The sequence below is a fragment of the Pteronotus mesoamericanus genome, unplaced genomic scaffold (assembly GCF_021234165.1).
Source record: "Pteronotus mesoamericanus isolate MK-2021 breed Mesoamerican mustached bat unplaced genomic scaffold, CSHL_Meso_final contig_214, whole genome shotgun sequence".
NCBI lineage: Eukaryota > Metazoa > Chordata > Mammalia > Chiroptera > Mormoopidae > Pteronotus > Pteronotus mesoamericanus.
Window position 1 is genome coordinate 6,659,571 of NW_026555089.1, and position 27,973 is coordinate 6,687,543.

The 27,973-nt window shown below is 50.3% G+C and overlaps 3 protein-coding genes across 3 annotated transcripts; 2 read left to right on the forward strand and 1 right to left on the reverse strand.

The window, feature by feature from the left end:
- The first annotated feature begins 135 nt into the window (after positions 1 to 135).
- Positions 136 to 10,001, forward strand: HNRNPUL2 (heterogeneous nuclear ribonucleoprotein U like 2). Its single transcript, XM_054571014.1, has 14 exons — positions 136 to 978; positions 2,927 to 3,062; positions 3,364 to 3,440; positions 3,642 to 3,781; positions 4,100 to 4,190; positions 4,286 to 4,398; positions 4,622 to 4,885; positions 5,057 to 5,179; positions 5,829 to 5,957; positions 6,504 to 6,672; positions 8,032 to 8,232; positions 9,250 to 9,323; positions 9,586 to 9,693; positions 9,813 to 10,001. Exons 1-14 carry the CDS (start codon positions 441 to 443, stop codon positions 9,891 to 9,893), a joined length of 2,244 nt encoding a protein of 747 aa, XP_054426989.1. The 5' UTR covers positions 136 to 440; the 3' UTR covers positions 9,894 to 10,001.
- Positions 10,002 to 14,770: 4,769 nt separating this feature from the next.
- Positions 14,771 to 27,640, forward strand: BSCL2 (BSCL2 lipid droplet biogenesis associated, seipin). Its single transcript, XM_054571015.1, has 13 exons — positions 14,771 to 14,842; positions 15,143 to 15,222; positions 16,990 to 17,205; positions 18,967 to 19,283; positions 20,455 to 20,536; positions 24,321 to 24,464; positions 25,301 to 25,435; positions 25,614 to 25,711; positions 26,539 to 26,680; positions 26,815 to 26,881; positions 27,027 to 27,098; positions 27,198 to 27,278; positions 27,410 to 27,640. Exons 3-13 carry the CDS (start codon positions 17,119 to 17,121, stop codon positions 27,550 to 27,552), a joined length of 1,368 nt encoding a protein of 455 aa, XP_054426990.1. The 5' UTR covers positions 14,771 to 14,842; positions 15,143 to 15,222; positions 16,990 to 17,118; the 3' UTR covers positions 27,553 to 27,640.
- Positions 15,235 to 16,679, reverse strand: GNG3 (G protein subunit gamma 3). The gene is made up of 4 exons (XM_054571016.1): positions 16,612 to 16,679; positions 16,386 to 16,512; positions 15,907 to 16,006; positions 15,235 to 15,656 (listed from the first exon to the last, which is right to left on the reverse strand). Exons 3-4 carry the CDS (start codon positions 16,003 to 16,005, stop codon positions 15,528 to 15,530), a joined length of 228 nt encoding a protein of 75 aa, XP_054426991.1. The 5' UTR covers position 16,006; positions 16,386 to 16,512; positions 16,612 to 16,679; the 3' UTR covers positions 15,235 to 15,527.
- Positions 27,641 to 27,973: the final 333 nt, after the last annotated feature.

Consider the following 27,973-nt stretch of genomic DNA (forward strand, 5'->3'; position numbering starts at 1 on the left):
CGCATACGCCTCCCTGCTACGAGGCACTTGAGCCGCAGCCAGGCTAGCCTGTCTCCGGCTTCGGTGCGCCTGCGCAGTGAAACCACCGGCGGCGATTGGCCAGTAGGTGAGAGGGGGAGGGAGGTAAAGGGAGGGAAGTCCGTCGTCCTAGCCGCGAGCCCGCCCGCGTCAGGGGAACCGAGAGAGCAGGGAGGGAAATACTTTCCCGATACGTTGTTTTGGGCTCCGTAGGCCGAAAAGGGGAGTGAAACAGAAGGGAGAACCGTAGAAGAGGCTGCGCGCGGCTCTAGCCGCCCGCGTGCGTCCGTGCGCGCTCGCTCGCGCGGGCTCAGTGCTGGCGCGTGAAGCGGAGGCGGGCGGCGGCGGCGCCTGCGCGGTCGGGCTCGGTCGTCGGTTCGCAGGGGAGGAGGCAGCGGGAGGCGGAGGAGGCGGCGGCGGCGATGGAGGTGAAGCGGCTGAAAGTGACCGAGCTGCGGTCGGAGCTGCAGCGGCGGGGCCTGGACTCGCGCGGCCTCAAGGTGGATCTGGCGCAGCGGCTGCAGGAGGCGCTGGACGCCGAGATGCTCGAGGACGAGGCCGGCGGTGTCGGGGCCGTGCCCGGCGGGGCCTGCAAGGCGGAGCCTCGGCCTGTGGACGCGTCGGGCGGCGGCCCGGGCGGGGACGAGGAGGAGGACGAAGAGGAGGAGGAGGACGAGGAGGCGCTGCTTGAGGACGAGGACGAAGAGCCACCCCCTACCCAGGCCTCGGACCAGGCCGCGCAGCCGCCGCCGGAGCCCCCGGAGGCGGCAGCCGTGGAGGCCGCGGCCGAGCCCGATGCTTCCGAGAAGCCGGCCGAGGAGGCCACGGCCGAGTCAGGTGGGGTAAATGGTGGCGAAGAGCAGGGCACCGGCAAGGGGGAGGAAGACGAGCCAGAGGAGCGGAGCGGGGACGAGACGCCGGGATCCGAGGCGCCGGGTGACAAGGCCGCAGAGGAACAGGGTGAGGAGCTGGCAGCGGAGCCCGGCTCCAACCTGCCGGGTGCGCCCTTGTCCCAAGCACCCAGCCCTGCACCACGGGGTCCGATCTCTTGTCCTCCCTTGCCTGAAAGTACAAGATTCCGATCACCATTTGATGGGACTGCCCAGGGGAGGTGGCTTTTATTCTCTTCGCACCTTTCTAGGAGGTTTGACCACCGTTAGTGGCCCCATTTTCTGCAGAAGGGAGGTTCCTGCTTAACTTGGTTCGTTGGTTGGTAGTGGATGGAAGTGAACAGTGTTGCATGCGAACTGCTGGCGAGCTACCTGTGGAGCAGCCTCCCACAGTGCTGGCTCTCTTTTCCTGAACCGAGATTGCACTGGGGAATTGGCGATTTCAGGAATAACCAGACCCACTGTTGGAGGCTTTAGGCCTTTTGGCTGCCCGTTGACCTTTTCGCCATAAAAATACTAAGCAGTGAACTAAATTCGTCAAAAGTTCGCTCCTTCAAAAGCACGGTGGTGTAGTTTGAGCCACCCAGAATTTGGCAACCCAGCCTTGCTCTTGCTTTAGCAGCAGGGGGACAGCCTGTGGTGTGATGGTGTCGAGTTTAATGGTTAACTAGTGAAGAGAAAGTCTTATCTAGTGCATTTAGAATAAGTCACTCGACGTGGCTAGGGGTTTTATTTTGCCTATATTATGATTAAAAAGTAATCTTACCACCGAGTTGACGGATGGGCATGTTTTGTAAATTTGCTGTACGTTTAGCCTAGCCTTTTACATTTCAGGTTCCTAAGTGACTGAATTGAAATGATTGAGGTGTTGGTGGGTCCGCTGAATAACCTTGTGTAAAGTGGCCCCCCGGGGAGTTAGTGACCTGTCTTCCTTTGAAGTGATTGGATGGTTAGAGCTGCTCCGTAACTATCTGTCAGTGTGGAGGGAAACTAGAGCTGCTACCACTCTTACTATGAAGTGGGTTTCCTTATTCTCTTTATAATAGGTTGTTTAGGGTGCTACTTGGTATCGTAGTATAATTGGAACCCATTCTACAGTACTGCTACTTAGTATCACGGTATAATTGGGACCCATTCCGTGATAGTCATGTGCAACTTGAAGATTGTTTGTTCGATGTTCTGAAACAAAAGTCCCATTACATAACCTTTGACTTAATGTGTATCCCAAATAGCAGATAAAAAAGGTCGAGAAATAAAGGACTGTCTTAAATTATTATGGGGGGGGGGGACAAAACAAAACTCCTTTGTACTGAAACTACAAAGGCCTAAGGAAAGACACCTGGGTTTCCCCCCCTTGTAAAGAATGTTGTTAAATATATGACAGCACCTTTCTGCCTAAAATTATGTGCCATAAAGATGCAGTATTATTTATGAATCTCTTGTGAATTAGTGGTTTGCTCTTGCAACCTTCAGTAAAAATCCATGATAAAAATATAGCTCTGTATCATGCACCTGTGTCCATCTGCTATATAAGTAAACCTGTGGATGCCTGTGCATTTTAAAGATTGAAAGGCAAACTCTTATTTTTTTTCTTTTTTTAAAATTGAGTCTTCTGTATCATGAAGCCATGGAAAGTGTTGGAAAATATGTTTTGTGTCTAGATCAAATTCAAATCTGACAAGAGTCAAAATTGACCTATGAAGTTTTTTAATATGTCATATTGGTGGGGAAAGCTGCAAGTTTGACCTCATTTAAACAGATAAATTTAGAATGCAAAAATTGTCCAATTTTAATCTATGGCTTGACTGTAAATAGTGTCCTTTTATAAAATAAAATAAAATTCCAGCCAATGACAAGAGGGAGATCTTTGGAAATAAAACATTCTGTTGATGCAGTGGGAGCCACTTGGGTATACTGATGGGACAGATACTCAGATCACCCTTTAGTTTCTGTTGGTTCTGAGCTTATTCTGCACTCCAGTATGAAAACTGCTGATTTTCTTTCCCTCCTTTTTGTAGGAGATGACCAAGATAGTGAAAAGTCAAAACCAGCAGGCTCAGATGGTGAGCGGCGGGGGGTAAAGAGACAGCGGGATGAGAAGGATGAACATGGCCGAGCTTACTATGAATTCCGAGAGGAGGCTTACCACAGCCGGTGAGGGAAACAGTCCCTTTCATTGAAGGGAGTGTCTGCTCTGATTTCGGTATACCTGGTGTTGATTGGAGAGTCTGGAAAGAGGGGTGGATTACAACTGGAATAGGTTTTTTAATAGGAGTAAGTTCTAGATTGAATCTACCCTGAAAGCTCCTGTTGCCCTTTTCTCATTTACTGAAAGAAGCTGTCTGCTGGAATTTTATATTCACCGATAGTTTAAAACAGACATGATGTCATGCAGACACCCCTGAAGAAGAGGGCTTTAGTTACATTGTATTTGCTTTTCTCTTTACACATATAGCTCAAAGTCTCCACCACCCCCTGAAGAAGAGGCAAAAGATGAGGAGGAGGATCAAACTCTTGTGAACCTGGACACGTGTATGTATAAGGCAGGCAGGTTGGGGGTTTAACCAATCAGAAGTGATTTTGGAGATTAAAACTTCATGGCCTGCAACTTTTTAAGAAATGCAGCACATGGGAGACTTTGTATCCATTCTTGACGACTCAGTGTACTTGTATTCTGTGGATGGCTTCGGATTGCTGGGTATTAGCATAAATAGATTGCTTCTTTCTTACCAGATACCTCAGATCTCCATTTTCAAGTGAGCAAAGACCGCTACGGAGGGCAGCCACTTTTCTCGGAGAAGTTCCCCACCCTGTGGTCTGGGGCAAGGAGCACTTACGGAGTGACAAAGGGGAAAGTCTGCTTTGAAGCCAAGGTAGAACGTACAGCTCATTAAAACCATTCATTTATTCAATTATCCCTTAAACTGTCATGTACTGGACTCCTACCCACAAGTCTTTTATTAGTGCAGAAAAAAGCACCACATTTCAACAGTAACCTTAGCTCCAATAATCATGAAATTGAGCCCGTCCTCCCAGCCCCAGGGCTTTGGTTGGTTTAAATGCATTGACCGCTACTGTTCTGATTTTGAGTTGTTAGTTGTCATTTTCAGTTTATATAAACATCTTGTCTTTTTAGAAAACTTTGCTTTTGAGTTGGTCAGTATGTCTGAGAGGTTTTTTTTCTTGGCCAGGTAACCCAGAATCTCCCAATGAAAGAAGGCTGCACAGAGGTCTCTCTCCTTCGAGTTGGGTGGTCTGTCGATTTTTCCCATCCACAGCTTGGTAAAGTCACTAACTTCAGCATTAGTGTTTGCTACCATACTGCTCGCTCCATGGGAAGTTTGAGTGTGGGTAACTAATTTTTTTGACTATTTCAGGTGAGGATGAATTCTCTTATGGTTTTGATGGACGAGGACTCAAGGCAGAGAATGGGCAGTTTGAGGAATTTGGCCAGACTTTTGGGGAGAACGATGTCATTGGCTGCTTCGCTGTAAGTGCTCCTGAGAATTGTGGCTTCATAGCAGGCAGTGGACACCCTGGGAATTCAATTTGCTCCCCATCAGTTGCTGTCTTTTATGTATTTGATACATTGCATACTTGCTTGTGTTGTGCTGCAGTCATTGAGTTTTGTTTTTTTTTAAGATTGAATTGTAAGATTTGATCAACCTCAAACCCTATAAGCCCATAAGTGCTTTTTTCTTTTGTCATTGTAGAATTTTGAGACTGAAGAAGTAGAACTTTCCTTTTCTAAGAATGGAGAAGACCTAGGTGTGGCTTTCCGGATCAACAAGGAATCCCTGGCAGACCGGGCCCTCCTACCCCATGTTCTCTGCAAAAATTGTGTTGTAGAATTAAATTTCGGTCAGAAGGAGGAGCCCTTCTTCCCACCGCCAGAAGAGTTTGTGTTCATCCATGCTGTGCCTGTTGAGGAGCGCGTGCGTACTGCAGTCCCACCCAAGACCATAGAGGAGTGCGAGGTAGGCCGCACGGTGTGCAACAGGCTCAGTGCTCAGGCTTGGGAGCGGTGGGGTGGGTAGCTTCTCTCAGAACTCTCCCAAACTGGGTGAGGAGGGAATGTTATTAAATTGGGCCTTTAAACATGACCCTTGCTAATTTTTTATAGCGCTCTTGGTTCTGTGTACTTGCAGGTGATTCTGATGGTGGGACTGCCTGGATCTGGAAAGACCCAGTGGGCACTGAAATACTCAAAAGAAAACCCTGAGAAAAGATACAATGTCCTGGGAGCTGAGACTGTCCTCAATCAAATGAGGGTGAGTTGGCCCTGGCTGAGTAGGTCAGTTAGTTAGAGTGTTGTCCCAATACACCAAGGTTGCAGGTTTGATCCCCAGTCAGGGCACTTATAAGAATCAGTCAGTGAATGCATCAGTAAGTGGAACAACAGATCCGTGTTTCTTTCTCTCTCTCTGTCTCTCTCTCTTTCCCCCACCCCTTCCCTTCCCCTTATCCCCCTTCCTCTCTGTTTCTGAAGTCAATAAATTAAAAAAAAAAAAAAATGAGAGTGAGGTGCTGGGAGTTATTAGTCAACTGAGTGTTTGCTCTGGAGGTTCCAAGAAACTCCTGTAACCTTTTCCCAGTGGAGTTAGTCAATCTTTGAAGTGTCTGAGAACAAGGGTCCCACAACTCGAAAAATGAGTCCTCAGTATATGCTAAAAGGAGGCTGTTTTTCCTCCCTTTGCTGTGTTGTCCTTCTGAAAGCTGATAAAATCTGGAATATATCCAGATTGAGACTGGAAGTGACTCCTGCAGGAAATGGACCACATTCGTGACGCTGAGGAATAGGATTGAACTGTTGTGGTAGCTTTGGTGGCCTTAGAGGGGTGACATTTACCGATGACTCTTGGGCTTTAACTTGCTTCATGACTTCTTGTGTTTCTCTTTACTTCCTCTCAAACTCATCAGATGAAGGGGCTTGAGGAGCCAGAAATGGACCCAAAAAGCCGAGACCTTTTAGTTCAGCAAGCTTCCCAGTGCCTTAGTAAACTGGTCCAGATTGCTTCTCGGACAAAGAGGAACTTCATTCTTGATCAGGTATTTTCAGACATTTAAAAGGAACCTAATTTTACAAAAGATCCACAGATGAAAATTTTGATATCCCTTTAATCTAATATAATTGCTTAGAGTCAAGGTGGGGTACATCTGTAGAGATGGACTGAATTAAAGAACAGAATCAGTTTACTTAATAATGACCAGGTGGTTTTGTGTTATAGTTGTAATGTTTTTTGAACTCAGAGATACCTCTTAGTAGTGTTTTTTACCAGAGAGTAGATGGACCCAGACTATAAAACACATATTAGAGGCAATGGAAAGAGTGTTGGAGCTCCTTTGGATTCCTGGCTCCACCACTTAACTAGGTTTGTGACGTTGGACAAGCCTTGGCTTCTATGAGTCTCAGTTTTCCTGATGTGTAAAACCCAGTAATAACCTGTCCAGTAGAGATGGAAGAATCAAAGGAGAAACTGTATGTAAGATCCCTAATCAGGCACCTCATTTGTAAAAGATGCTCAGTAAGTGTTTGGGCTGAATTTGAGTGATGACTTTTATCCCTAAAACACCTGTTATTCCTCCTGTCCCTAGTGTAACGTGTACAACTCCGGCCAGCGGCGGAAACTCTTGCTGTTCAAGACGTTCTCCCGGAAAGTGGTGGTCGTCGTCCCTAAGGAGGAAGATTGGAAGAAGAGGCTGGAGTTGAGGAAGGAGGTGGAGGGAGATGATGTGCCTGAGTCTATCATGCTGGAGATGAAAGGTGGGCTAACGTTGTACAATTTTAGGGTCCTGTCCTTGGTCATTGCACGTCTTACTGGGGCCTTTTAGCCCCTGGAGTGATTCTCCAAACCTAAAGTGTAAATCCAAAGAGTAAATTAGTGGGTGTGAGCGCTTGCAGAGCGAATGGAGAAGCACTAACTGCTTGGCTCATTCTGGGGAAGATACAGTAGACAACAAGATAACTAAAACTCAAGGCAGAGGCTTCACTGGGTCAGTTCATTTAGTGAGCACTTCAAGAGTATCCACTGTTTGTCCGGTACTATTGTAGATGTAGGGCAATTGTGAATGAAAGGAAGCTCTGCTTTATTGAATTTATATTTTGGGGAGGTGAAAGACTATGATTCAAATTAAAATAAAGTGATTGGGCCCTGGCCAGGTAGCTCAGTTGGTTAAAATGTTTTCCCAATATGCCAAGGTTGCAGGTTTGATCCCAGGTTAGGGCATGTACAAGAAGCAACCAGTGAATGCATAAATAAGTGGAGCAACAAAACCATGTTTTTCTCTCTCTCCTTCTCTAAAAGTCATAAAAAAAGTACAGTGGTTGGATAGAATGATCTTAAAATTATATCTTGATTGCTGATAACACATTAGGCTTGTTGTTCTATTGTTTGTTTGTTTTGGTGTTTGGTAGGAGCCTGAAATCTTGAATGCAATACGAATCCTCATAGTAAGGTCCACCATAAGGTGGAATTATCTATCTGTATTGATCTGGCTTCCTGCTGTTCCCTTCAGAGTGTGATTTTTTTTCCCCTTGCTGCCTTCAGCTCCTGGCACCCCCGCCTGCCCTATCAACTAATTGCTCTTCGAATTCTGATAGTGTCCAAGGATGGGAGCTGGTTACACAGCTAAGAGCCAAATTGTCAGAGTGTATGCAGAATGAACTAGGCCAGTCCATAACTGATATTCAGGAACCTGGAGGAATTTAGTTCATGAAGGTTAACTGGATTCACTGAAGAATTAAGAGAGCCCTCCTCGATCTGAATTCCACTGGGACTCAGTCTCTGAACTTGTATTTCTTAGCGTCTTATCTAACCAACACCAAAACTTTCTCAGTTACTTTTAGCCTCTGGCTACCTGCTTCTGTCCTGACAAGAAACCTTAACCCAGTTTACTCTTAATTTATTATGGATCACTTGAGAACTTGTAAATCTACAGTTTGCAGATAGTCCTTTGTCTGGGGCTGTTACAATTTAGGGAAAACTTAGGAAAATACCAGCACTTTTTTGTGCATTAGTAGAAGAAGTTTGGGACATCGTAGTTGTCCTGTAATAGTGTTTATAATGAGACCTTACCCATCTATGCAGTTTTAGGCCCACAAGCTTCTCTCTTACTCTTATAGCCAACTTCTCTCTGCCTGAAAAATGCGATTATATGGATGAGGTGACATATGGGGAGCTAGAGAAGGAAGAAGCTCAGCCCCTTGTCACTAAGTACAAGGAGGAGGCAAGGAAGCTGCTGCCCCCCTCCGAGAAACGGACAAACCGCCGAAACAATCGAAACAAGCGCAACCGGCAGAACCGAAGCCGAGGCCAAGGCTATGGTGAGTCCTGGGGGCCTGCCAGCCCCCAGCCGCAGTCTTTGCTTTGTGCTGAGCAGGATCCACAAGGAAACCAAGTCAAGGCACTAACAAGGAATAAGGAAGTAACTTCTTTATGGAGCTTATTTCTTCCTGTGTCCTTTACCCCCAGCTTCTTGTGCTTTTTCCTTAATCCTTCAACAAAAGGTAGTTATTTTTCAACAAAAATACTTGTTTCTGTGAAAAGCGATGCTTGAGCCCTCTTGTTTGTCTAGTTTTCATTTGTGCACATGGGCGCCCCACTTCACTACTGCGTACACACCTAAAGGGTTTGTGCAGCGAAATTGGGGCCTCATCTTAAGTTTTCTTACTGCTTTGCGTAGTGGGTTAACCCAGCTGTATAGACCACAAAGTGAATGTGTTATTCAGTGATTTTTGGGATTGCAGTGTCACTTAGGCTACTAGTGGAGTTCCTATCCCTCCTGAATGTCCAATTTATCAGTTAATCCTCCATTGTGCGTTCACTGCTCTTTACGTGTGTGTGTGTGTGTGTGTGTGTGTGTGTGTAAGTCAACACAATTTTTCAGTGCCTGCTACGTGCTAGGCACTGGGAATAACAGTTCCTGTCCTGGAGGAGCTTATTATTTATACTTTGTTTCATGTGTAAAATGGTGGGTCTGGGTTATATGACATCTGAAATCCTTTCCAGGGCTGAAAGTCAGTGATTCTGTGAATGGCAGTATTTACTCATGTTTCTAACTCTGCCGAGTATCCTTTGCCATCTTAAATGTTTTGCAGGAATTGGGGAGCTTCAAAAGCAAGGTGGCTTGGTTTTCTTGTGTCGCTATTCCTCTGCCCTCCCCCCTCAGACTTTATAAAAGATCCTGGCTGGTGCTTTAATTAACATTGTGTGAGCCTGACAGAAGCAGGCCTCCTATTCCCCCAGAATTGCCTGTGGCTCCGACTTTTTGATTTCCACTCAGACGTGGGGCCAGGACCCCACGCCAGCTGTCTGAGCGCGCTCTCCCATTTCTCTTCCAGTGGGCGGGCAGCGCCGAGGCTACGACAACCGGGCCTACGGGCAGCAGTACTGGGGGCAGTCTGGAAACAGAGGGGTGAGTGCAGCTCTCCTCCTGCTCCTCCTCTGGGCCGTGCTAGCCATTCCTACTGGCTTGGGGGAGCAGAGTGGTTTGGGCTGTTTTCTCAGGGCTTAGGGTTTTGCCCATTTCATGTGTTTCTCTGGGAGAATTTATCCCGGGAAGATTAAGCCTGTTATAAAATCAAGCTGAGATGTGTTTCATTTAAGACGGGGGATAGCAGTGGATCGTGATGCCGGCAACCCGTAGATCTTAACTGCGTCTCTCTCTCCTTTCTCAGGGTTACCGTAACTTCTACGATCGATACCGGGGAGACTATGATCGCTTCTACAGCCGAGATTATGAGTACAACAGATACAGGGACTATTACAGACAATACAATCGGGATGTGAGTATCTCCTGGGGCTAGAGAGGGAGGGGAAGGGAGGCAGGACCAGAGGAGTGCGTGTCATGCCTCTGTCCGCAGCAGCTGTGGCTCCAAGTGATGGGGTTTCCCCTCTCTTCTAGTGGCAGAATTACTACTACCACCACCCCCAGGACAGAGACCGATACTACAGGAACTACTACGGTTACCAAGGGTATCGGTGAAGCCCCTGCCCGTGTCACCTGTCAGCCATGAAGCTGAATCTCTGGGGGTGCCAGGCACCCCCCAAAACACAACCAAGGAAAACAGGGGCTGTCGGGGTGGGGCTGAGCTGCCGGGGAGGGGCGGTGGGAGGGAGGGTGCGCAAGCAGGGGTGGGGGTGGGGGGAGGTGGAAACAAACAACAAAACTGTACATTTTTTTTAAAGTTTGTTGAAAAGAATATTGTCTTATTCTATAAAACATTTCAAACCTAGCTAGATATTTGTAATCAAAAAACATTTGCTCAGAAAGCAGCACTTAGGGCTGCCTGTCCTATACCCTGCAGTTGGACAGGAAAAGTATTGAAAATGTCACCCTCTGACATTGTAAGGCAGCTGGACTGGCAGCCGCGTGGGGGAGAGTGATGAGGTGTGCGGAGAGGGTGGGCAGGCCTGTGAGGGCACTCTCCGTAGCAGGCAGGAGTGGGGGCAGAGGGAGAGCTTGTGACTGGGGCAGTGAAAATAAACGATTGGCTCTTATCAATCACTTGCACCACTAACCGTTTGTATTTTTTTTTTTTTAACCGACCTTTCCCTCTTGGGATATCTGGTCTGGTGGGCTGGGAGGCCAAAGTGGCATTGTCTCCACTTTCCTGTGCCTTTGTGCTGTTTGGCTGAGGCCTGGAGACTACCAGTTGGACGGTTTTATCACATAGGGTTCCCAGGCTAAGGAAGCAGGGGGACCGTCCCTGTTGGCGGAGCAGAATAGCTGGTACCCTCTGTGTGCCCGTCCATGAATTCCCGTAGAGTCCTGGGGGAGAGTGGGGTTGCTGGCCCCGCCTGGAGACTGTGCTCGCCAGTCTGCCCTCTCTGTCTTCCAAGGTTGAGAGAGCGTGAAGTCTCTGCAATCATCTCTGTCAGAGTGTCTGTCCTCTTAGCGTGCGAGAGAAGGAACGTTTCTCAGGGTTTCAGCTCACACGGGAATGAAGCAGGATTCTTTTCATGGCAGCAGGATATGTATATAGGTGAATCCTGTGGTGTGGGCTGCCAGGCCCAGGTGCTGAGAATAGCAACTATTTTATACAGTATGGAGGGCACGCGCCCTGCTGGTCTTTTTGATACACAGGTAGAAAGCGAATAGAAAGGGGAGGGTGGGGGGTGGGAGGCAGCTCAGCGGGGCTGCTGCAACTTGGGAAGAGCGTGAATGTGTGTGCAACGTGTGCATGAAAGGGAGCACCCCTTCCCGACTTCTAGAAACAGGATTCCTCCTGGGGTGCTTCCCCTGCGTGTCCTCCGAGAGGCCTCTAGCCAAGAGACTTCACTTGGGATGGTCTTTGTAACTTTACCAACACCCTCCCAGTTCTTGACAAACAGCTTCCGGTGGCTGGGTCCAAGGATATGGGTGGGATTTGGGAATGTTCTTTAAATACTTAGCTTCAGTTTTAGTTCATCTTCCTGCTAAGCACTGAGTCGGCCAAGAGCTTACTCAGCAGATACCACCTACTGCAGCGCTTCCTAGTGAGGGAAGACCTGGGTTGTGCTACTAGAACGTGCTTCGCTTCCATTTCCTCACCTGGGCAGTTCTCTGTTGAAAAACTTTGTGCTGAGATTCGATCTCCCTCCCCCTCTCCCGCTGTGACCGCCATGCAGCCCTTCTCGGCCCGCAGGCGCTCGCTCTGGCCCCCAGTTGCCCTGCCTGTGACACACCCTTCTGCCCCACGCGCACCTCCAGCGCCGAGGCTGGAATAGGGGGCTGATAGGGAATAAGTTTGCTTGCTCATAATGATGTCTCTTCTCTGGGCGCCTGCTTTCTTGTGGTGCCGTCCAGTGGATTTGTGTGTGGCAGTGGGTGAAGTGATTGCATGAACTTTTCTGTAACCCACTAACTTTTTATTATTATTAAGGGAGTTTTTGAGAAGCTTTGCTGATAGTACCAGGGCAGGGAGGTAAAAACCGGAGCCCAAAGGAGTTCTCTTAGGGCAAGATCATGTTACAATAGAACATTGAATTTGAGGCAGAAACTGCCACCCCGTTCAGACGTTCAGTCCGCCAGCACCTAGCGCCCTTTTGCAGCCTAGGACACGGCTTGGGGATGCTAGGCCCTCAGGGTCAGGGGACAGACCCTGTGCCGCTTTGGGTTTCTTGGGAGGGGAAGAGGGTTAGGGGAGGTACCTGCTGTTAAATATTGACACTAGAAAGTCTTTTTTTTTTTTTTTAACAACAACAACCAAAAAAGCTGTTTTCCTAGGTGGGTGGATAGAAACTGCCACGTCCTTGTTGGTGGAGTCCAAGAGATCCTCGCAACAACGTAGATGTCTGGGGTTTTGTTTGTCTTTTCCTTATTAAAAAAAAAACAATGTTAAGGGGACAAATGTGGATTAGCAGGAGAGATCCCTAGCCTTGTTTTCCTTAGAAGACTTGTTTCGTGTTTTATCAGACGTCTGTTGTAGTTGTTGTAGATGGGGAAAGCTTGTGAGAAAAACAAACATCACATGGAGCCTGTACATGTTTTTGCACAACCTGTAAAGCATTCTCGGAAGTGGCCAGTAAAAAAGGGTTTTACCATTTTTTAAAAAAATGTAACTGTGTCATTGTTTACATCTGTAACTTTTTCCTCCCATGTTCTCATTACAACATTCTGGCGAATATGTAGGCACAGTAGCTTCCAGTTTTAGAATAAATAACCATTTGGACTGAATTCACTCTTATCTCCTGTGGCTGCTCTGACTGGGGCGGAGGGTGTCATCTGGGGGATTGATGTACTGACTTTTGATGCTGCTTCAAGTCACACCGGGTCCGACCAAGGCTGGCTTTCCTCTTGCACGGCCGCCGTTCCCTCCCTGCTCTACCATGACGGCACTTGGTACCCACCGTGCCTGCCCCTGGGGGCTGGGACTCCTCAGTGCTTGCTTGTGCTGAAAGCGGAGCCCTTGGGATAGACGGAAATACATTATGTCATGACCCCTGTGCCCGTGGCCTGAAACCAGTTGGATGCTTGAAGTGAAGTGTAAAGTTCTCTTCAGGAGCTCAATAAGTTTATTCCTGAGTAATTACCACTTAGGAGGAAAAGCCTACTCATTCAACAGAGGATGTTTGATGGGGGTTATTTGCTGATGAATTTGGAGAATGAGAAGGTAACTAATTATTAAAAGCACCATTGTGTTCCTAGCACTAACATTCTAATTGTACTTTCTCATAAATGGTCAGGTACTTACGGAGGAGGCTGGGGTGCCACGGGCCCACGGCAACTGGATGTTTTGAAGGAAAGCGGTGGAGGTCTAGGTGCTGCTCTAACCTTTCCCTTCTCTGCATGGCACAGATTCAGACCCCAGGGCTTACACAGCTTGTACCCTGAGGGCTGCCCTTGATTTCAGCGTCTGCCCCTGGTCTAGGATACTTTAGGGTTACTCCGTGTTACAGCTAATTAATCACTTTTAATAGGTGTTTATAGCTCATGCCTTGTCTCTTAAGCCCCCGTTTTCCCCAACTAGGGCTGCAACAGTATGCAAGTTGAGTATGCAGAAAAATTGAGCAGAGGCTTTAATTACATATGTATCTCTCTCTCTTTCTTAAGATTACATTTATTAAGCACTTCTGACTTCTGGCTTCTTACCAAGTCTGAGCTGATGTGGAAATTCTCACTTAGGCCAAGCGCTGTCAACTAGCAGGAACAGAGACAGGTTCTCCGGGTCTGCTCTGCCCTGCTTGCCGTTTAGGCATGTGCAGCGCAACCCACTCGGAGGGTGTGTGAGGGCCAGCTGTGCGCCAGGCGCTGCCAGGATGCGGGGGTTTCACGGGGCACCGAGAGGGAGCCAAGGCGGCTCCCGCGCAGACTCGGGTGGCGTTCCTGCTGCAGGAACGCAGCCTGGGTGCCGTCCCGGTGTCCTCGGCGTTCCTCTCCCCTTGCCTGCCTGTGTGAAGGTGCGGGGGAGCCCGGTGACGGGCTGCCCGTGCTGCAGGTCGCCTTCCTCTTACTAGAGCCATCCCCTTGCCGAAGGGATCCAGGCACAGACGTGAGCTGGCCTGCGCTTCCCCTGGGAAGGGTGTATCCCTGGCTTTGGGGGTCTTGACCGGTCTGTGCCGAGCAAACATCCTGGGACTGTCAACCTTCTCTGCCTTGACCCTGGTCCCACCTCAGCAGGTTCACCCTTGGAAGGAAAAGGCTTCTAGAAAGGCATTTTGGGGCTTATAAACCTGCCAGGTTTGAGTCCCCAGGGGACTGCGAAACATTCAGTTTTAGATCAGGAGTGGTAAGCACACTGGGGGCGGGAAATGGCTTCTTGCAAATAGGCCTGAGGGGGAGGTGGGAGCAGGGCAAACGCCAGTTCCCGCATAAAACCCTCGCGTTTATCCGACTCCCAGGGAGACCAGAGGGTAACCGCGGAAGGGCACGCGGAGATGAACGGCGCCGGTATTGACGGCACCCTTCTGTTAATGCTCCAAAGGGAGCCTCTGTTCCGCGATGTAGAAACCTAGACTGCCTCCTCGCGAGATGCACGCGACCAGAGCCTGCTACACAGGGCTTGCTGAGGTCTCCGGTCCCATGATCCTAGGCTGTAGCCTCCCGTGTGCCTTCACTTAGATCGTGGGGACGTCGTCTTCCAGACTCTGAGGGCGGCGGGGTGTAGGAGTGGGTATCCAGTCGGCGAGGGCAGGGGCAGCCATTTTGAGACAGATCAGGCGAGTACGGAAGGGACCATATTGAGAACTCTAGCTGCCCGGGGCCGCCATTTTAAGATTGGGGTTGGTGGAGAATCCCTGTACGGTGAAACGCAGTGACGTGGAGCTGCCATATTGGCGCAGGTCCCACGGCGGCGGCCATCTTGGAAAAGGGCCCGCTGTGGGCGCGGCCATCTTAGAAGTAAGACCGGCCCCTTCCCAGGAACTGGAATTGAGCTCCTCCTCCCCTTCGGTCCTGGGTTCCTCTTTCCCGCGGCTGCACCCCCGAATTCCTCCCTAAATCCACTCCGTTCGGTCTGTTTTCAGTTTCACTTGCCTTCATTGTTCACTGCCCTCGTGTGCCTGTGTGTGTGCGTGCGTGTGCCTGTGTGCGCGCGTGCGCGCGCGCTCTCTGTAGCCTCTTGAGTGTCTGTTGTAACAATCCTTCCACTTGGGACGCTCTCTCGCGCCTGCCTTCCGCCCCCAACCCCACCGATCTCCAATCCTAGACACTGTCTAACCTGCTTTGACTGGCCTTGTTCCCTGTGGCAGCCTTTCAACTGCCACACCCACACCCACACCCACATCTAATGACTGATGATCCTCTCCCCCAAGAACGATAACACAGGAGCTGTACCTCTGAGACTATGGATGACTTTATTCTTCAAATGGCTTTACCCTTCCAATAGCTCCAGGTGAGACTGGGAGCAAGCACCCAGCCCATCCCTCTCTCCATTGTGTGAGCGGGTCACAGAGGGAAGCGGGCAGGACGCTGGCAGAGTCTGATGGCCCTCTCGTGGGAGGGGCAAAGGGTGCCCCTGTGGCCGTGGAAATGGGGGCGACAGACAGGTGAGGGAGGGCCTTGTGCTTCAGATAACCTCGCAGGTTTGGGCAAGGGCCAGGAAGGGTATGCAAGGGACCCTCAAGGGCTGACGGCGGTTACTGACCTAAGGAAGGGCTCAGGAGAGGGAAAGGTGGGGTGTGAGAGGGACCTGGCCGCTCAGAGGAGGGCACAGAAGAACTTCTTCTCCCGGAAGGGGTTCTCCGAAGTGGGCACCGGGGTGATGAGGGGATCCTCACAGGCGTGGGCATCACAGTAAGTCATCAGGTCTGCTGCTGCCTTGGACACCTGGGGCACAACCAGTGGGGAGTCATGAGCCAGCCAGAACCTCCGAAGGGGACTGCAGCCTCCCTTCCCTTTAGACTGTCTTCCCGTCCCTCATCCCCCACAGAGGCCTGCGGACACCTCTTCTTATAGAGCCCGGGTCTCCTTCCCTGATCTCAGGGGCGAAGCAGGAGGAAAAAAGCATCTTGTATCCTGATGTTTGGGAACCTACAGCATAGTCAGGCCAACTAATGGGGCCTAGGGCCCCACCCACCTTTATCCTGCATAAACTGGCCTCAATCTTAAGCTGTTCCACCATCTTGCGGGCTTGCCCAATACTCATAGTGCTGTTCACAGGGGTCTCCCCTTTCATCCTGGAGAAAAGAGAGGGACAGCTCAGAGCAATCTCAGCTGAAGGACCCCTCCATGCTCACTCACCCAGCATTTAAAGCCTGGGGTCATGTGCCCCAATATTTTGTTCCCTTATTCCCGTCCTCGGTGGCCTTCCCCATCCCTGTCTTCCTCGGCTGAGGAAATAGAGAGGGTGGAATGAGATGCTTCCCAAACTCCCACAGGGTCTAGGCCACGGATCATTAAACGAACAAATGATGTAAGGCTTTTCAGCCATCAAGCCATGTGTTCCCAGCTCTGAAAGCCTCCACCAGAAGGAGCCCCGCCCTCATGGGGAGGGTACGGAATCCCCACCTGCCCCCTTGAGCCCCAATGGGGAAAAGCAAGATGCTCCTGACTCACCTGAGGCCACAGGCAGCTGAAGCCCTGGGGAGCAGAGTCCGTGGGGTGCACCAAAGCCTTCTGCCTGAGATGGGTGCCCCACCTTGCAGGGAGTTGCAGCTGAAAGGGTCTGACGCAGCAGCAGAAGCTGCAAATACAGAGAAGGCCACTGGGTGGGTTGGGTCAGTGGTCTGTCGAGGGCTGGCCCCAGTTTCTGCAGCTCAGGCACTGCCCAGACAGCTGGTACCTGCAGATGAAGGATGCTAGAAGGAGCTGTTCAGATCCTGGAGCATACCAACTGCCTGGCCAGTGGGGGAGCCTGGCTGCTGCCTGCAGCCCCTGTGCACACTCCCACTGTTACTGTCTCAGTACCTGCCCCTCCCCTGTGGCAGGAGCTCTGAGTATGGCCTGGAGCCCTCTCCAGAGGAGCTGACGCCCAGGCAGGCTTCCCCCGCAAACGGGGTGGTCTGGACCTGTGACAGCCCCTGCAGTGGAGGCCGTTCTGGCTGCGGGGTGCCCTGCTCATTTGAAAGTCTGACATCAGCTGGGCAGGCGCCCCCATCATCCCCCTCCTCCCTCTACTCTGACACAGCATTTATCACGTGAATCTTCGTTTCTCTCCCAGGGACCCTCCGTTCCCCATATCCAGGAAGATGTGATGAGCTACAGGTATCCGCTTCTGGATCTCCACTTCATGTTCTAGCCACAAGTGATTCGAGTGCAAGACCTGGGGGCAGCGAGGTACATCAGGAACATGTCTAAAGAAATGGCAGACCAACGAGAAGAACCTGGGGGGAAAGAGGCATGCAGAGACCAGATCAAAGAAGCGGACAAAGAAGAGGTAGGGTGCATTGTGGGGAGAGCCCGTGGGTGTTTCTTGGAAATAGATGGGCTTTGGGATGGGGACTGGGGGGTATTGCTCTAAGAGCATCATTGTGCTTGGTGCTGTGGGAGATGCAAAGATGCCCACAACACTGACCTGACCCTTGGAGAGCTCTTTAAATGATTTTCAAATTTTTTAAATTTTTTAAAAAATTTATTTTAGAGAGACTAAGGGGTTGGGGGGGGGAGAAGCATTGATGTGAGATGGGAGGGGAGAGAGAGAGAGAAGCATGGACATGAAACATCAGTCAGCTGCCTCTGCGTGCGCCCCCACCCGGGACGGAACGCGCAACCGTTCTGGTGTACTGGAAGGTGCCCCAGCCAGCGAGCCACCCGGACAGGGCACCTCTGAGAGCTCTTATTTGGGGCGAACAGAGACATACAAAAATAGAAGGTGCAGCCTTCCAAGACCTCGCCTAGATAATGCGCTGTGCGGACTCTGAAGGACCGTCTAGTTAGGGTCAGAGGAGGTCGATCACGCACCGCCAAAGCTAGAGGAAAAACACCAGGCTGAAGTGCTCGTGCATACGGGACAGCCAGAGCGGGACAGCCAGAGCGCGGGCGCAACGCGCAAGATTCACAGGTTCCTGCAGACTGCAGTGTTCTCGGGGCGAACGCTGTCTCTCTCGGACGCCTACCGGCCCAAAGGGCTGTGGGCGACAAAGTCAGCGCCAGCTGGGCGCCCTCCTCTCTCCCCCTTTTTGAGTGTTAAATGGCCGGTGGTGAAGGTGTGGGCGGGCTGGATAGCGACCTCGAGAGGCGGGCCGAGGGGGATGCTGCTGACTCATAGCATGCCCTGGGAATATCTTGGGTCTTGGAGGGAGGCGCCTGTCCCCTTTGGTCACGGTAACCGGAGGATGACAGACTCAGACCGTGGGGGAGGAACAGTGAGGAGCGCACGGAGGTGGGAGCTCCGCACTCAGAACAGCCCCGCCCCTTGGATCTAGCCCCGCCCACTGTCGGCCCCTCCCCTCGATGAGGCCCCGCCCCAGGGCTACATTGGCTGTCGGTGGAAGAGGGCGGGGCGTGCCCAGGAGGCGGAAATCCCTCTCACCGTTGCCCCAGGCAGCGCGTGATGCTGGTGAGTCTGCAGAGCCTTGTATCCGGCTTACTGATTTTTTCGACCGCAGAATGATTAAATAGGGGCTCCGGGCGCCGCGCCCACCGGGGAGCCGTAGGGGGTTGGGGGGGAGCAGCCATAGTCTACAGGACGCCCTGCCTGTGGCTTGGCGCAGGCTGGTCAGAGAGCGAGTGCAGCTCCGGGAGGAGAGGAGACACTCGGGAGGCAGTTGTGACTGCGCATCGGAGTCTGTCTTTGAGTCTGGCTGTGCAACTTGAGACACACGTCACGTCGCGCTTTCTTTCAGTGCAGCCACCTCGCAGTGTGGATTCAGTGTCATCGTATGTGTAAAAGCTGCTTGAGAATTTTAAGGCGCTCGTCCTCTGTATGTTTTGTATTGCTGTGAATGAGTACCAAGGTGGCCTGTCCCAGAATCAGGTGGCCGGAGGGCCAGTTCAACTGAGGAGCTCTGGCACTGGGGGCGAACAGAGCGCAGTGGAGGAAAGGGAAGGGATAGTTGGCTGAGAAACACAGTCATTTGGAGAATGGCCATATGAAACAAAGACTCTGCTATCTCTGGTTCCTCAAATCCAGCCCGGTAATAGTCACCCCACCTACCCCCAGAAAGAAGCTACTCTTTCCTCCTCTGTCTTTTTCCAGGAACCACCCACTGCTTCGTCGCATGGCCAGGGATGGCGTCCAGGTGGCAAATCAGCTCGGAACTCAAAGCCTGAACCCGGGGCCAGACCCGCTGCGCCCCCTGTCGTGGTCAATGACCCACCAGTACCTGCCTTGCTATGGGCCCAGGAGGTGGGCCATGTCTTGGCAGGCCGTGCCCGCAAGCTGCTGCTGCAGTTTGGGGTGCTCTTCTGTACCATCCTCCTCCTGCTCTGGGTGTCTGTTTTCCTCTATGGCTCCTTCTACTATTCCTACATGCCGACAGTCAGCCACCTTAGCCCCGTGCATTTCCACTACAGGTGAGAGGGGTCTTCCATCACAGCAGAGGAATCTGTGGGAAAATTGTTGCAAGGTCCCATAGGGCTTATTCAGTTCAACCACCTCATTTACGGAGGAAGAAACTTGGACCCAGTGCGCTCATATAATATCTTACTATTCAACAGCCCAAGGCTAAAAAGCAGGTCTGGACTGGTAGAGCTCTAGGATCTAGTTCTACCTCTGGTTAAAAGAATTTCTTTAAAAAATTCCCCTTCTGGACTGTCATTACAAGTGTCAGTTCTATTTAGGTTCCATCAGACCTCTCTCAGGGCCAAAGTAGACTTTTGAAACAAGCCAGCCCCTTGGGTGTTCTCAGAACTAACCTTGCTTTTACGAGAGGAAATATCAGGAAAGCAGCACTTTGCCTTTTACGTTACTTCCATTCCTGATCGTCTACTGCACAGAAGAGATTATGGAAACACAGGGTGCTTGATATGTAAACTCCAGAGTCCTGCGCCTTCCCATTTTACAGACCCTGCCAAATTCTCTCCTTTTGTATTAACAGTGGCTATAGGACCAATCAAGAGATGCCAATAAGGGCTTTATCGATGGTCCAAGGTAGTTTTTCCTTGTCCCGAGTCTCTGGTCATGAGCTGTAATTTCTAAAGCAGAGCTGCTTAAACTTTTAGGAGGTACCGATCTCCCGGAAGCTATGGCTCTTCCTGCCATGAAATTGTCTACGTGCCCGAGAATGTCCTGCACATACACGTCCATGTACAACTTTGCCTACAACTTGAGGGGGCTCATGAGCCTCTTAAAGACCATCTGTGGATCCCTCTGGTGGAGTTGTCTCCAAGTAGGCCCCAGACCAGAACAACTGAATCAGAATCTGGGGTTGGGACCCAGGAATCTGCATTTTTATCAAGCTCCCCAAGTGAGAAACACTTATGTCTGAAACTTTTCAACTACGCATCTGTAGATTCCCATTTAAGAATATCTGTTCTATGAGAGGAAATAAGCTGGAGTAGCAAGGAGAGCATGAATCAATCAGTGGAATCTTGCTGGCTGCATTTCTGCTCCATCCGTGTAACAGAGAAGGGTACCTGTTCTGGGAAAAGGGATGGGGGACAGGAAGGAGCACTAGGGGCCAAGGTGGGGTACGGACAGGTAAGGAAGACTCCATAACTTAGTGTCATCCTCATTCTCATTTAGGACTGACTGTGATCCCTCTGCCTCCTTACTCTGCTCCTTCCCTGTTGCCAATGTGTCCCTAGCTAAAGGTGGACGTGATCGGGTGAGTATGGGCTGACGAGAGATTGTATTAGCGCTTTGATGACTTGAAATCAAAAGGAAAACTTGAAAGACCTGGAGAACAGGGATTGAGTCATAGAGACTAAGGAGGGAAGGCTCTCAGGGAAAGGGAAGTCATTAACCAATGTCACCTGAAACAAATTTGTGAAAAAAGGAGAGAAAGAAGAAAAGGAAGGAAGGAAGGAAGGAAGGAAGGAAGGAAGGAAGGAAGGAAGGAAGGAAAGAAGGAAAGAAGGAAGGAAAGAGACTTTAAAGAAAAAATTAGAGTCTAAATAAATTGTATGGATTATTCTTTCATGCAGATGTTAGCAATGTTCTTCTTAGATTATTTCAGTCAGTCCATATCTACTACATGAGGTATGTTTTACTAAATGAACCTAAATTAACAAGCCAGCTATTTAATTGGACTAGGATGGGACCCACGCAAGAGTTTTGAAAGCTTGAATGTAAAATTACTAAACTATTGACAAATATGTGTAACTTGGACCATTACAAAGGGTACTGTGTCATAAGACTGGCCAGAGGCCAGTATGAGTTCAAGAAACCTGGAAACCCCAAGAAATGCAGAATGGGAACACGTCCTTTATTAGACTCTGGAAAAGGGTACAACTCCCTTCAAAAGGACCTTGGAGGATTAGGGGAACAACATCATTTCTGATCACCAGAGAGTTTTGAGTTGTCAGTCAGCAACATCATCAGTGGTCAGACTTAAAGAGTTTCAAAATCACTTGAAAATTATTTTTCAGAAATGATACTTGGAGTACATAGAAAACACAGGATAGAAATAAGCAGTCACTCTGAAGGGAGGAGTGTGAGCTGTAGAGTATGGGGTTCCCTGGGACCGGGGTGTAGACTGGCCTTATTTGACAATACAAATAACCCGAGAGGCTGTGTATCCTGTGACGTCTCATCGTTTACCAGGTAGCCATACACTATCAAAAAAAACTTACGAGGTCAGGTGAGGGGGTCCCAAATGGCAGATTTCAAAGTAGGGAGGTGGGATGTTAGCCTTGCAAGACAGATTTATTGTGGTAGTGCTGCTCCTCAGGAAGGGAACTTGGAGACCATCATAGAATGTTCGGTGAAGACATTGATTCAGAGTGCGTCCATGGCAACGATGATGATAATAATCACAATATTATGATGACAATATTAATATTAGCAACGATGATGATGATAATAATAATGGGATATACGGAGAGGATTAGAAACAAAGCCTCAGTACACTGCACCTGGGACAGGGCGCACGGTGGTGGGGCTGCCCACCCTGGAGGTGGCAGCGGTGCTGCAGGGAGCCACAGGCACCAGGTGCGAGGCTGCCGGATGAAGAAGGAAGGGAAAGCTGAAGGAGGAGGGGAGACCCAGCCGAAGTCCCTGATGACCCAAGCAGGCCGATTATTTTGTCCATTTACAGTGAACATTTTTGAATGAATAGTGGATGGAAGGATGACACAATGTGTCTACTTCGTGTGTAACGCCTTGCTAAAAATAGAAGATGCGGTCCTGCTTTCAAGGAACTCACAGGATTGATAGAATCCTATACATTGTTGTATTAAGTAGGAAAGTGTAAGATGCAGATTCTGCATTTCCGAAGAATTTGTGAAGAATCGGAGAGATCAGTGTGAGAATTTGGAGATGGTGAGGCTCAAAGCGGGCCTCTTAAAGGAGGGTGAATATGGCGTGGGAAGGGGAAAGGAGGGGAGGAGCTGCCTGTCAGGCAGACACATGCGAATCCCGGCGTGGAGTCATTCATGGGGGTCTGATATTCCACTCCATGGGTCTCTTTGGAGATGACATTTATTTAGGCAGAATTACTAGTTTTATACACACACACACACACACACACACACACACACACACAAAACAGCTTTATTGAGATATAATTCACGTGATATACAATCCACTCATTTAAAATATGTATTCACATAGTTTGGCAGATACCACCACAATTGGGTTTAGAACATTTTCATCACCCCAAAAAGAAACCTATACCCATTAGCTAGAAGTTGGTCATTTCCCTCCAACCTACCAAGAAAGCTATTGGGTTGGCCAAAAAATTCATTTAGTTTTTTTCCGTACAATGGCTCTAGTAGTGCTTAGTTGTCTTTAACTTTATTCAAAACAGTTTTGTTAGATTGTATTATGACAGTTGTCATAAGAGTGTGCATTTTATTAAAAAAAAAAATCAGAATTGGTGAATTTTTGTGCAGCCATTTTAATAGTGAAGATGGAAGAAAATATACAACATGTTTAGTGTATTATGTTTTATTATTTCAAGAAAGGTAAAAATGCAACCAATGTGCAAAGAAAGATTTGTGCAGTATATGGAGAAGGTGCTGTGACTGATCAAATGTGTCAAAAGTGCTTTGCAGAGTTCCTTGGTACTATTGACATTTTGGCCAAATAATTCTGTGCGGCAGGGCTGTCTTATGCATTGGAAGATGTTTAGCAGCAGCCCTGGCCTCCACCCACTAGAAGCCAATAGCAGGAAATAGTGATACTCAAAATACCCAAATCAGTAAAGTTATTGGTGAAAATGAAAAATGTGTCTTTTTTTTTTTTATGGAAAAGTACAGAGTGGACTTTCTGGCCAACCCAATATTTTAATGTTGCAGAGAATTCAGTGAAGCAACTGGTTTACACTCATCTGGTCTCTGCAGGGGGTTAGGAATCTCATGGAATCCATTTCTTTTCAACAGATAATTCAGACTGAAAATAAGAATCCATATAAAGACTGGGTTCAGCATTTTCCACCTTTCACCCTTGTGATAAAATTCTCAGAGGACCCTAATAGCCATGTCCAGCTTTTGGAGCTGGTTCACTGTGGGCTAGGGCAATGATTTTCAGCCTTTTTCTTAAAAAAAAAAAAAAAAAAATCCATTCTCTCTTCGGTTAAAAACAAAATGTAGGAATGACCCACGGACATGAACAGCGGTGTGGGGACTGACTGTGGGAGCGGGGCGTGGCTGGGAGGGAGAAGAATTGGGACAACTGTAATAGAATAAACAGGAATAATTTTAAGAATCTGTTGCAATAGCAAAAAAAAAAGGGGGGGGGTTTACCACCACCCCTGTGATTCTTATATGTCACCCTGAGGGGGTCATGATATAGGAAAATAGTTGCGACAGAATTAGAGGAGTATGGGAATGGTCAGGAAAAACTAGGATATGTGTGCTGGCCAGTCTTTAACACTTTGAGGTTAATCTCAGAGAAGAAATCTCATTATGAGTCTCAGGGTTCTACCAACAGAGCCAAGATAAGGGACCCATAATGACAAGTGCGTCTGGAGCGACAACGGCTGCGCCAGAGCTGGCTAGGGAGATGGGGAGGCCTCTGGCACTCGGTTAATTAAGAAAGTAAGTGAAGGCAGGCTGGGCCTGGGGGGACCGCCTCCCGGGGACAGGACTGAGTCACACACAGATGGCCCAGTTGGCAACAGGATGGTTCACTTCTGGAAGAAATCTGGCGCAGCCTTTCTTAGAATAGAGTAGCAAGAGAACCTAATTCTGATCTCGAGTCCCAGAAGTGGGAAGGACCCAGCCACCAGAAGGGGGCAGCACCTTCTTGGGACAAGAGAGGGAGAGGCCTGTTAATGCCAACCAAGGGGGTTGTCAGCCGCCAAGTATTTGGAGGGGGAGTGGGGAGGCGGAAGAGAGGCAGTACAATTTAAAAACACGTATTTTTTGCTGTCACTCACCTTCAGACAAGTAAGAAAGATAAGGTAACATAAAAGTATTTCTGAAGAGAGATGTGGCTTCCTTGGGCAGGTGCTGATGTATGGGCAGCCGTACCGCGTTACCTTAGAGCTTGAGCTGCCAGAGTCCCCTGTGAATCAAGGTTTGGGCATGTTCTTGGTCACCATTTCGTGCTACACCCGAGGCGGACGAATCATCTCCACTTCCTCACGCTCTGTAAGTGTTCGTGGCCTGTGGGAGGATGTGGAGAAAGATGACAGATGTTAGGACACGGGGGTGGGCCTTCAGGGGAAAACATCCTCGCTGTAAGGTCACAGGTGGAGCAGAGCAGGGGAGGGGAGTCAGTTTACCAAATCAGACAGACACCCCCAGATGGCTGGTGGCATTGTCCAGCTTTGGGTTCGAATGTGAGGAGCAGAACTGCTCTGAAAATGCGCTGCTTTAGAGCCAGACAAACTTGGGCTCAAATTCTTACTCAGAAACGTACCTAGCTGCGGGGCAACTAACTTAACCCCATTCGTTTTTAAGTGTTATAAACCGTATTATGGTGACTGCTCACTGGAAGACTAGTTTGGAGTCAATGAAAAAATCTAAAGTGCTTATTAGCACATAGCAGGTGTTGAGTAATCATGAAGACGCCATTCTTAATTGTCAACAGAGCAACATCAAGAAGCAAATCCCTAAGTGTGTACGTAGGAAACAAAGCCTCAGGTGGTGCCCTGGGACTTAGTCTATTCTGGATTATAGAACTGTTAGGGGGAAAATAGATCAGAGACAGTGCTAGGCTTAACCTAGGAAGGTTCTTAGAAGAGGGGCCTCCGTTGTACCGGAGTGGAGACGTGGCTGCGTAGGGCAGGGCAGGGCTGCCCCTCAAGCATTCAGAGTGATTGGGTCAAGACCAGGGCGGGCGGTGGTAGAAGGTGAAAGCAAGGGAGCAGCAAACCTGAGGAAGGAGCAGCCTTCGTAGACTGCTCAGGGGTGACGGAGGGTTGGATAGGCCTGTGACAACCTGGGGGTGCCTCACCACAGCCTCTCACTCTGGGCCCTGGCAGGTGATGCTGCATTACCGCTCAGACCTGCTGCAGATGCTCGACACACTGGTCTTCTCTAGCCTGCTGCTATTTGGGTTTGCAGAGCAGAAGCAGCTCCTGGAGGTGGAGCTGTACCCAGAATACAGAGAAAACTCGGTAAGGGGGTGAAGGAAGACTAGGAGCCGGCCCTCCCCATTAGCCCAGAATTCCACCGGAGGAGCTCTGGGCTTAGTGAGGAGGGACAGCAACAGAGAGGCTGGAAGCGGGCCTCCCGCTGCCGGCGGGCAGGACCCTGGCCTGATGCAGCTACCACCCTCCACCCCGACCCCCGCAGTATGTGCCGACCACCGGAGCAATTATCGAAGTGCACAGCAAACGTATCCAGCTCTACGGAGCCTACCTCCGCATCCACGCCCACTTCTCTGGGCTCAGGTGAGGAACCCCGGAAGCAAGCCTCGCAGGCTTGGGGGGGTGGGAGGGGCTGCCCTTAAGTGAAGAGGGTCCCAAGCAAAGGTGACAGGTTTTACACGGGCCACAGGTTCTCAACCCAGGCTGCACATTCCAGTTTTCCTGGGAACCTTTTTTCTCTCCCCGCTTCTCTCCCTTTCTTATAACACTGGTCTCTAACATTTGAAGTACACAACATTATAATTCACCAACCGGGTATTCTACAGCATGCTCACCACCGAAAGCCATTTTCTACCCATCGCCATACAGCTGAGCCCTCTACCCCCTCACCCTCCCACCAGCCCCCTCCCCTCTGGGAACCACTGGTCTGTTGTCTGCCTCTATGAATTTGCTTTTGTTTTGTTTTGTTCATTCATTTGTTTCCTGGGGAACTTTTAAAAAACACCAATGCCTGAGCCAGTCCACCAGACCAAGTGAACCAGGATCTGTTAGGCTCACCTCTGGCCATCAGTCTTACTATTATGTTTTTAATCCTTACCCAAGGATGTGCTTAATTGATTTTTAGAGAGAGGGGAAGGTGGGGGAGAAACATCGATTGGTTGCCTCTTGTAGGGGCCCTGACGGGACCGAACCTGCAACCTAGGCATGTGCCTCGACCGGGAATCGAACCCATGTCCGTCTGGTGTATGGGACGCCACTCCAGCCAACTGAGCCGCCCCAGCCAGGGTGACACGAGACTTTTTGAAAGCACCCTGGGGCGTGCTGATGTGCAGCCAGAGTTGAGCACTGCTGTCTTAGGAGAAGGCTGGTGCCCATAACTGCTACCTTTCTGTCCCTACCCCCTGCCTCAGGTACCTGCTGTACAACTTCCCCATGACCTGCGCCTTCATAGGAGTCGCCAGCAACTTCACCTTCCTCAGTGTCATCGTGCTCTTCAGCTACATGCAGTGGGTGTGGGGAGGCATCTGGCCCCGACACCGCTTCGCTTTGCAGGTGGCCAAGGACCCCTTTCCTCTCCCCTTTATGACTCTTGTGTGACTGGGGATGGGCCAGGGCCCCAGGTGTGAGGGCCCTGAACACTGGCAGGGGAAGCCAGTTCTCACTGCTGAGCAGTTTCTCCTCCACAGGTAAACATCCGCAAAAGGGACGGTTCCCGGAAGGAAGTCCAGGGAAGGATCTCCGCCCGGCAGCTAGGTAACCGTGGTGGTTAGGGGCTGGGCGGCAGGGGGCCTGCCCCATCCTGTGTGAGGCTTAAGGCGCACACTGAGCAGAGGGCCGAAGGAGAGGCACTGCCGTCCAGGCGCAACCATCTTGGCCCTGTCCTGCCCTCTCTCCCAAGGCCAGGAGGAGTCAACCCAGCTGTCAGACGTCACAGAGGACGGTGAGAGCCCTGAAGATCCCTCAGGGATAGGTATGGTGCTCAGCCATCCCCCATCCCTTCCTCCTGCCTCCCAGCCCTCCCCTTTCACCTCCTTCAGCCTGACCCCTGCATTTCCCCCTGTGGCTGCAGAGGGTCAACTGTCTGAGGAGGAAAAACCAGATCAGCAGCCCCTGAGCGGAGAGGAAGAACTAGAGCCCGAGGCCAGTGATGGTGAGGGACACCCCGGTAGGGACCTGGGTGGGCGGGAGTGAGGGTAGAGAGGAGGCCACATTGGGTGGGAGAGGGGCCCCTGGCCGTCTCATTTCCCATTTGGAATTATGTTTCTTCCTCCTCTGGCCCAGGTTCAGGCTCCTGGGAAGATGCGGCTCTGCTGACCGAGGCCAACCTGCCCGCTTCCGCCCCGGCCCTGGCCCCGGAGACTCTGGGCAGCTCTGAACCCTCGGTGGGCCCTTACCGGCGGCACCCGACCTGCTCCAGTTCCTGAGGAGAACAGGGCAGAGACCCACACTCCGACCCTCTCCACCTGACCCTTCCTCCTTTTTCTGTGGCTTCCCCAATAAACTATATTCTTGCCAGCTACTTCCCTGACTCTTCCTGGACTCTTTGAAATCGGTTCGGGGCCATTGGAATACCTTGTATTCCCCAGGCATCCCCCACCCCTGGTTGGCAGGGGTTGTCTTCTGGCGGCAAGATGGAGAAGGCCTCCGACCCGGGGCTGTTTTAGGGACAGCTGTTTTCGTTCAGGAGCCTCGGAAGTGCGGGGAGAGAAAACCTCTCTGGCGGATTCCATCCACGTGACTCCCTCATTTCCCTCTGGGGAGGGGGATCGTGTAGGGCGGGTCTGGCGAGCTGGGCTGCATCATTCGGGCCTCTGCACCCCTCCCTTCGTGTCCATTGGGAGGCAG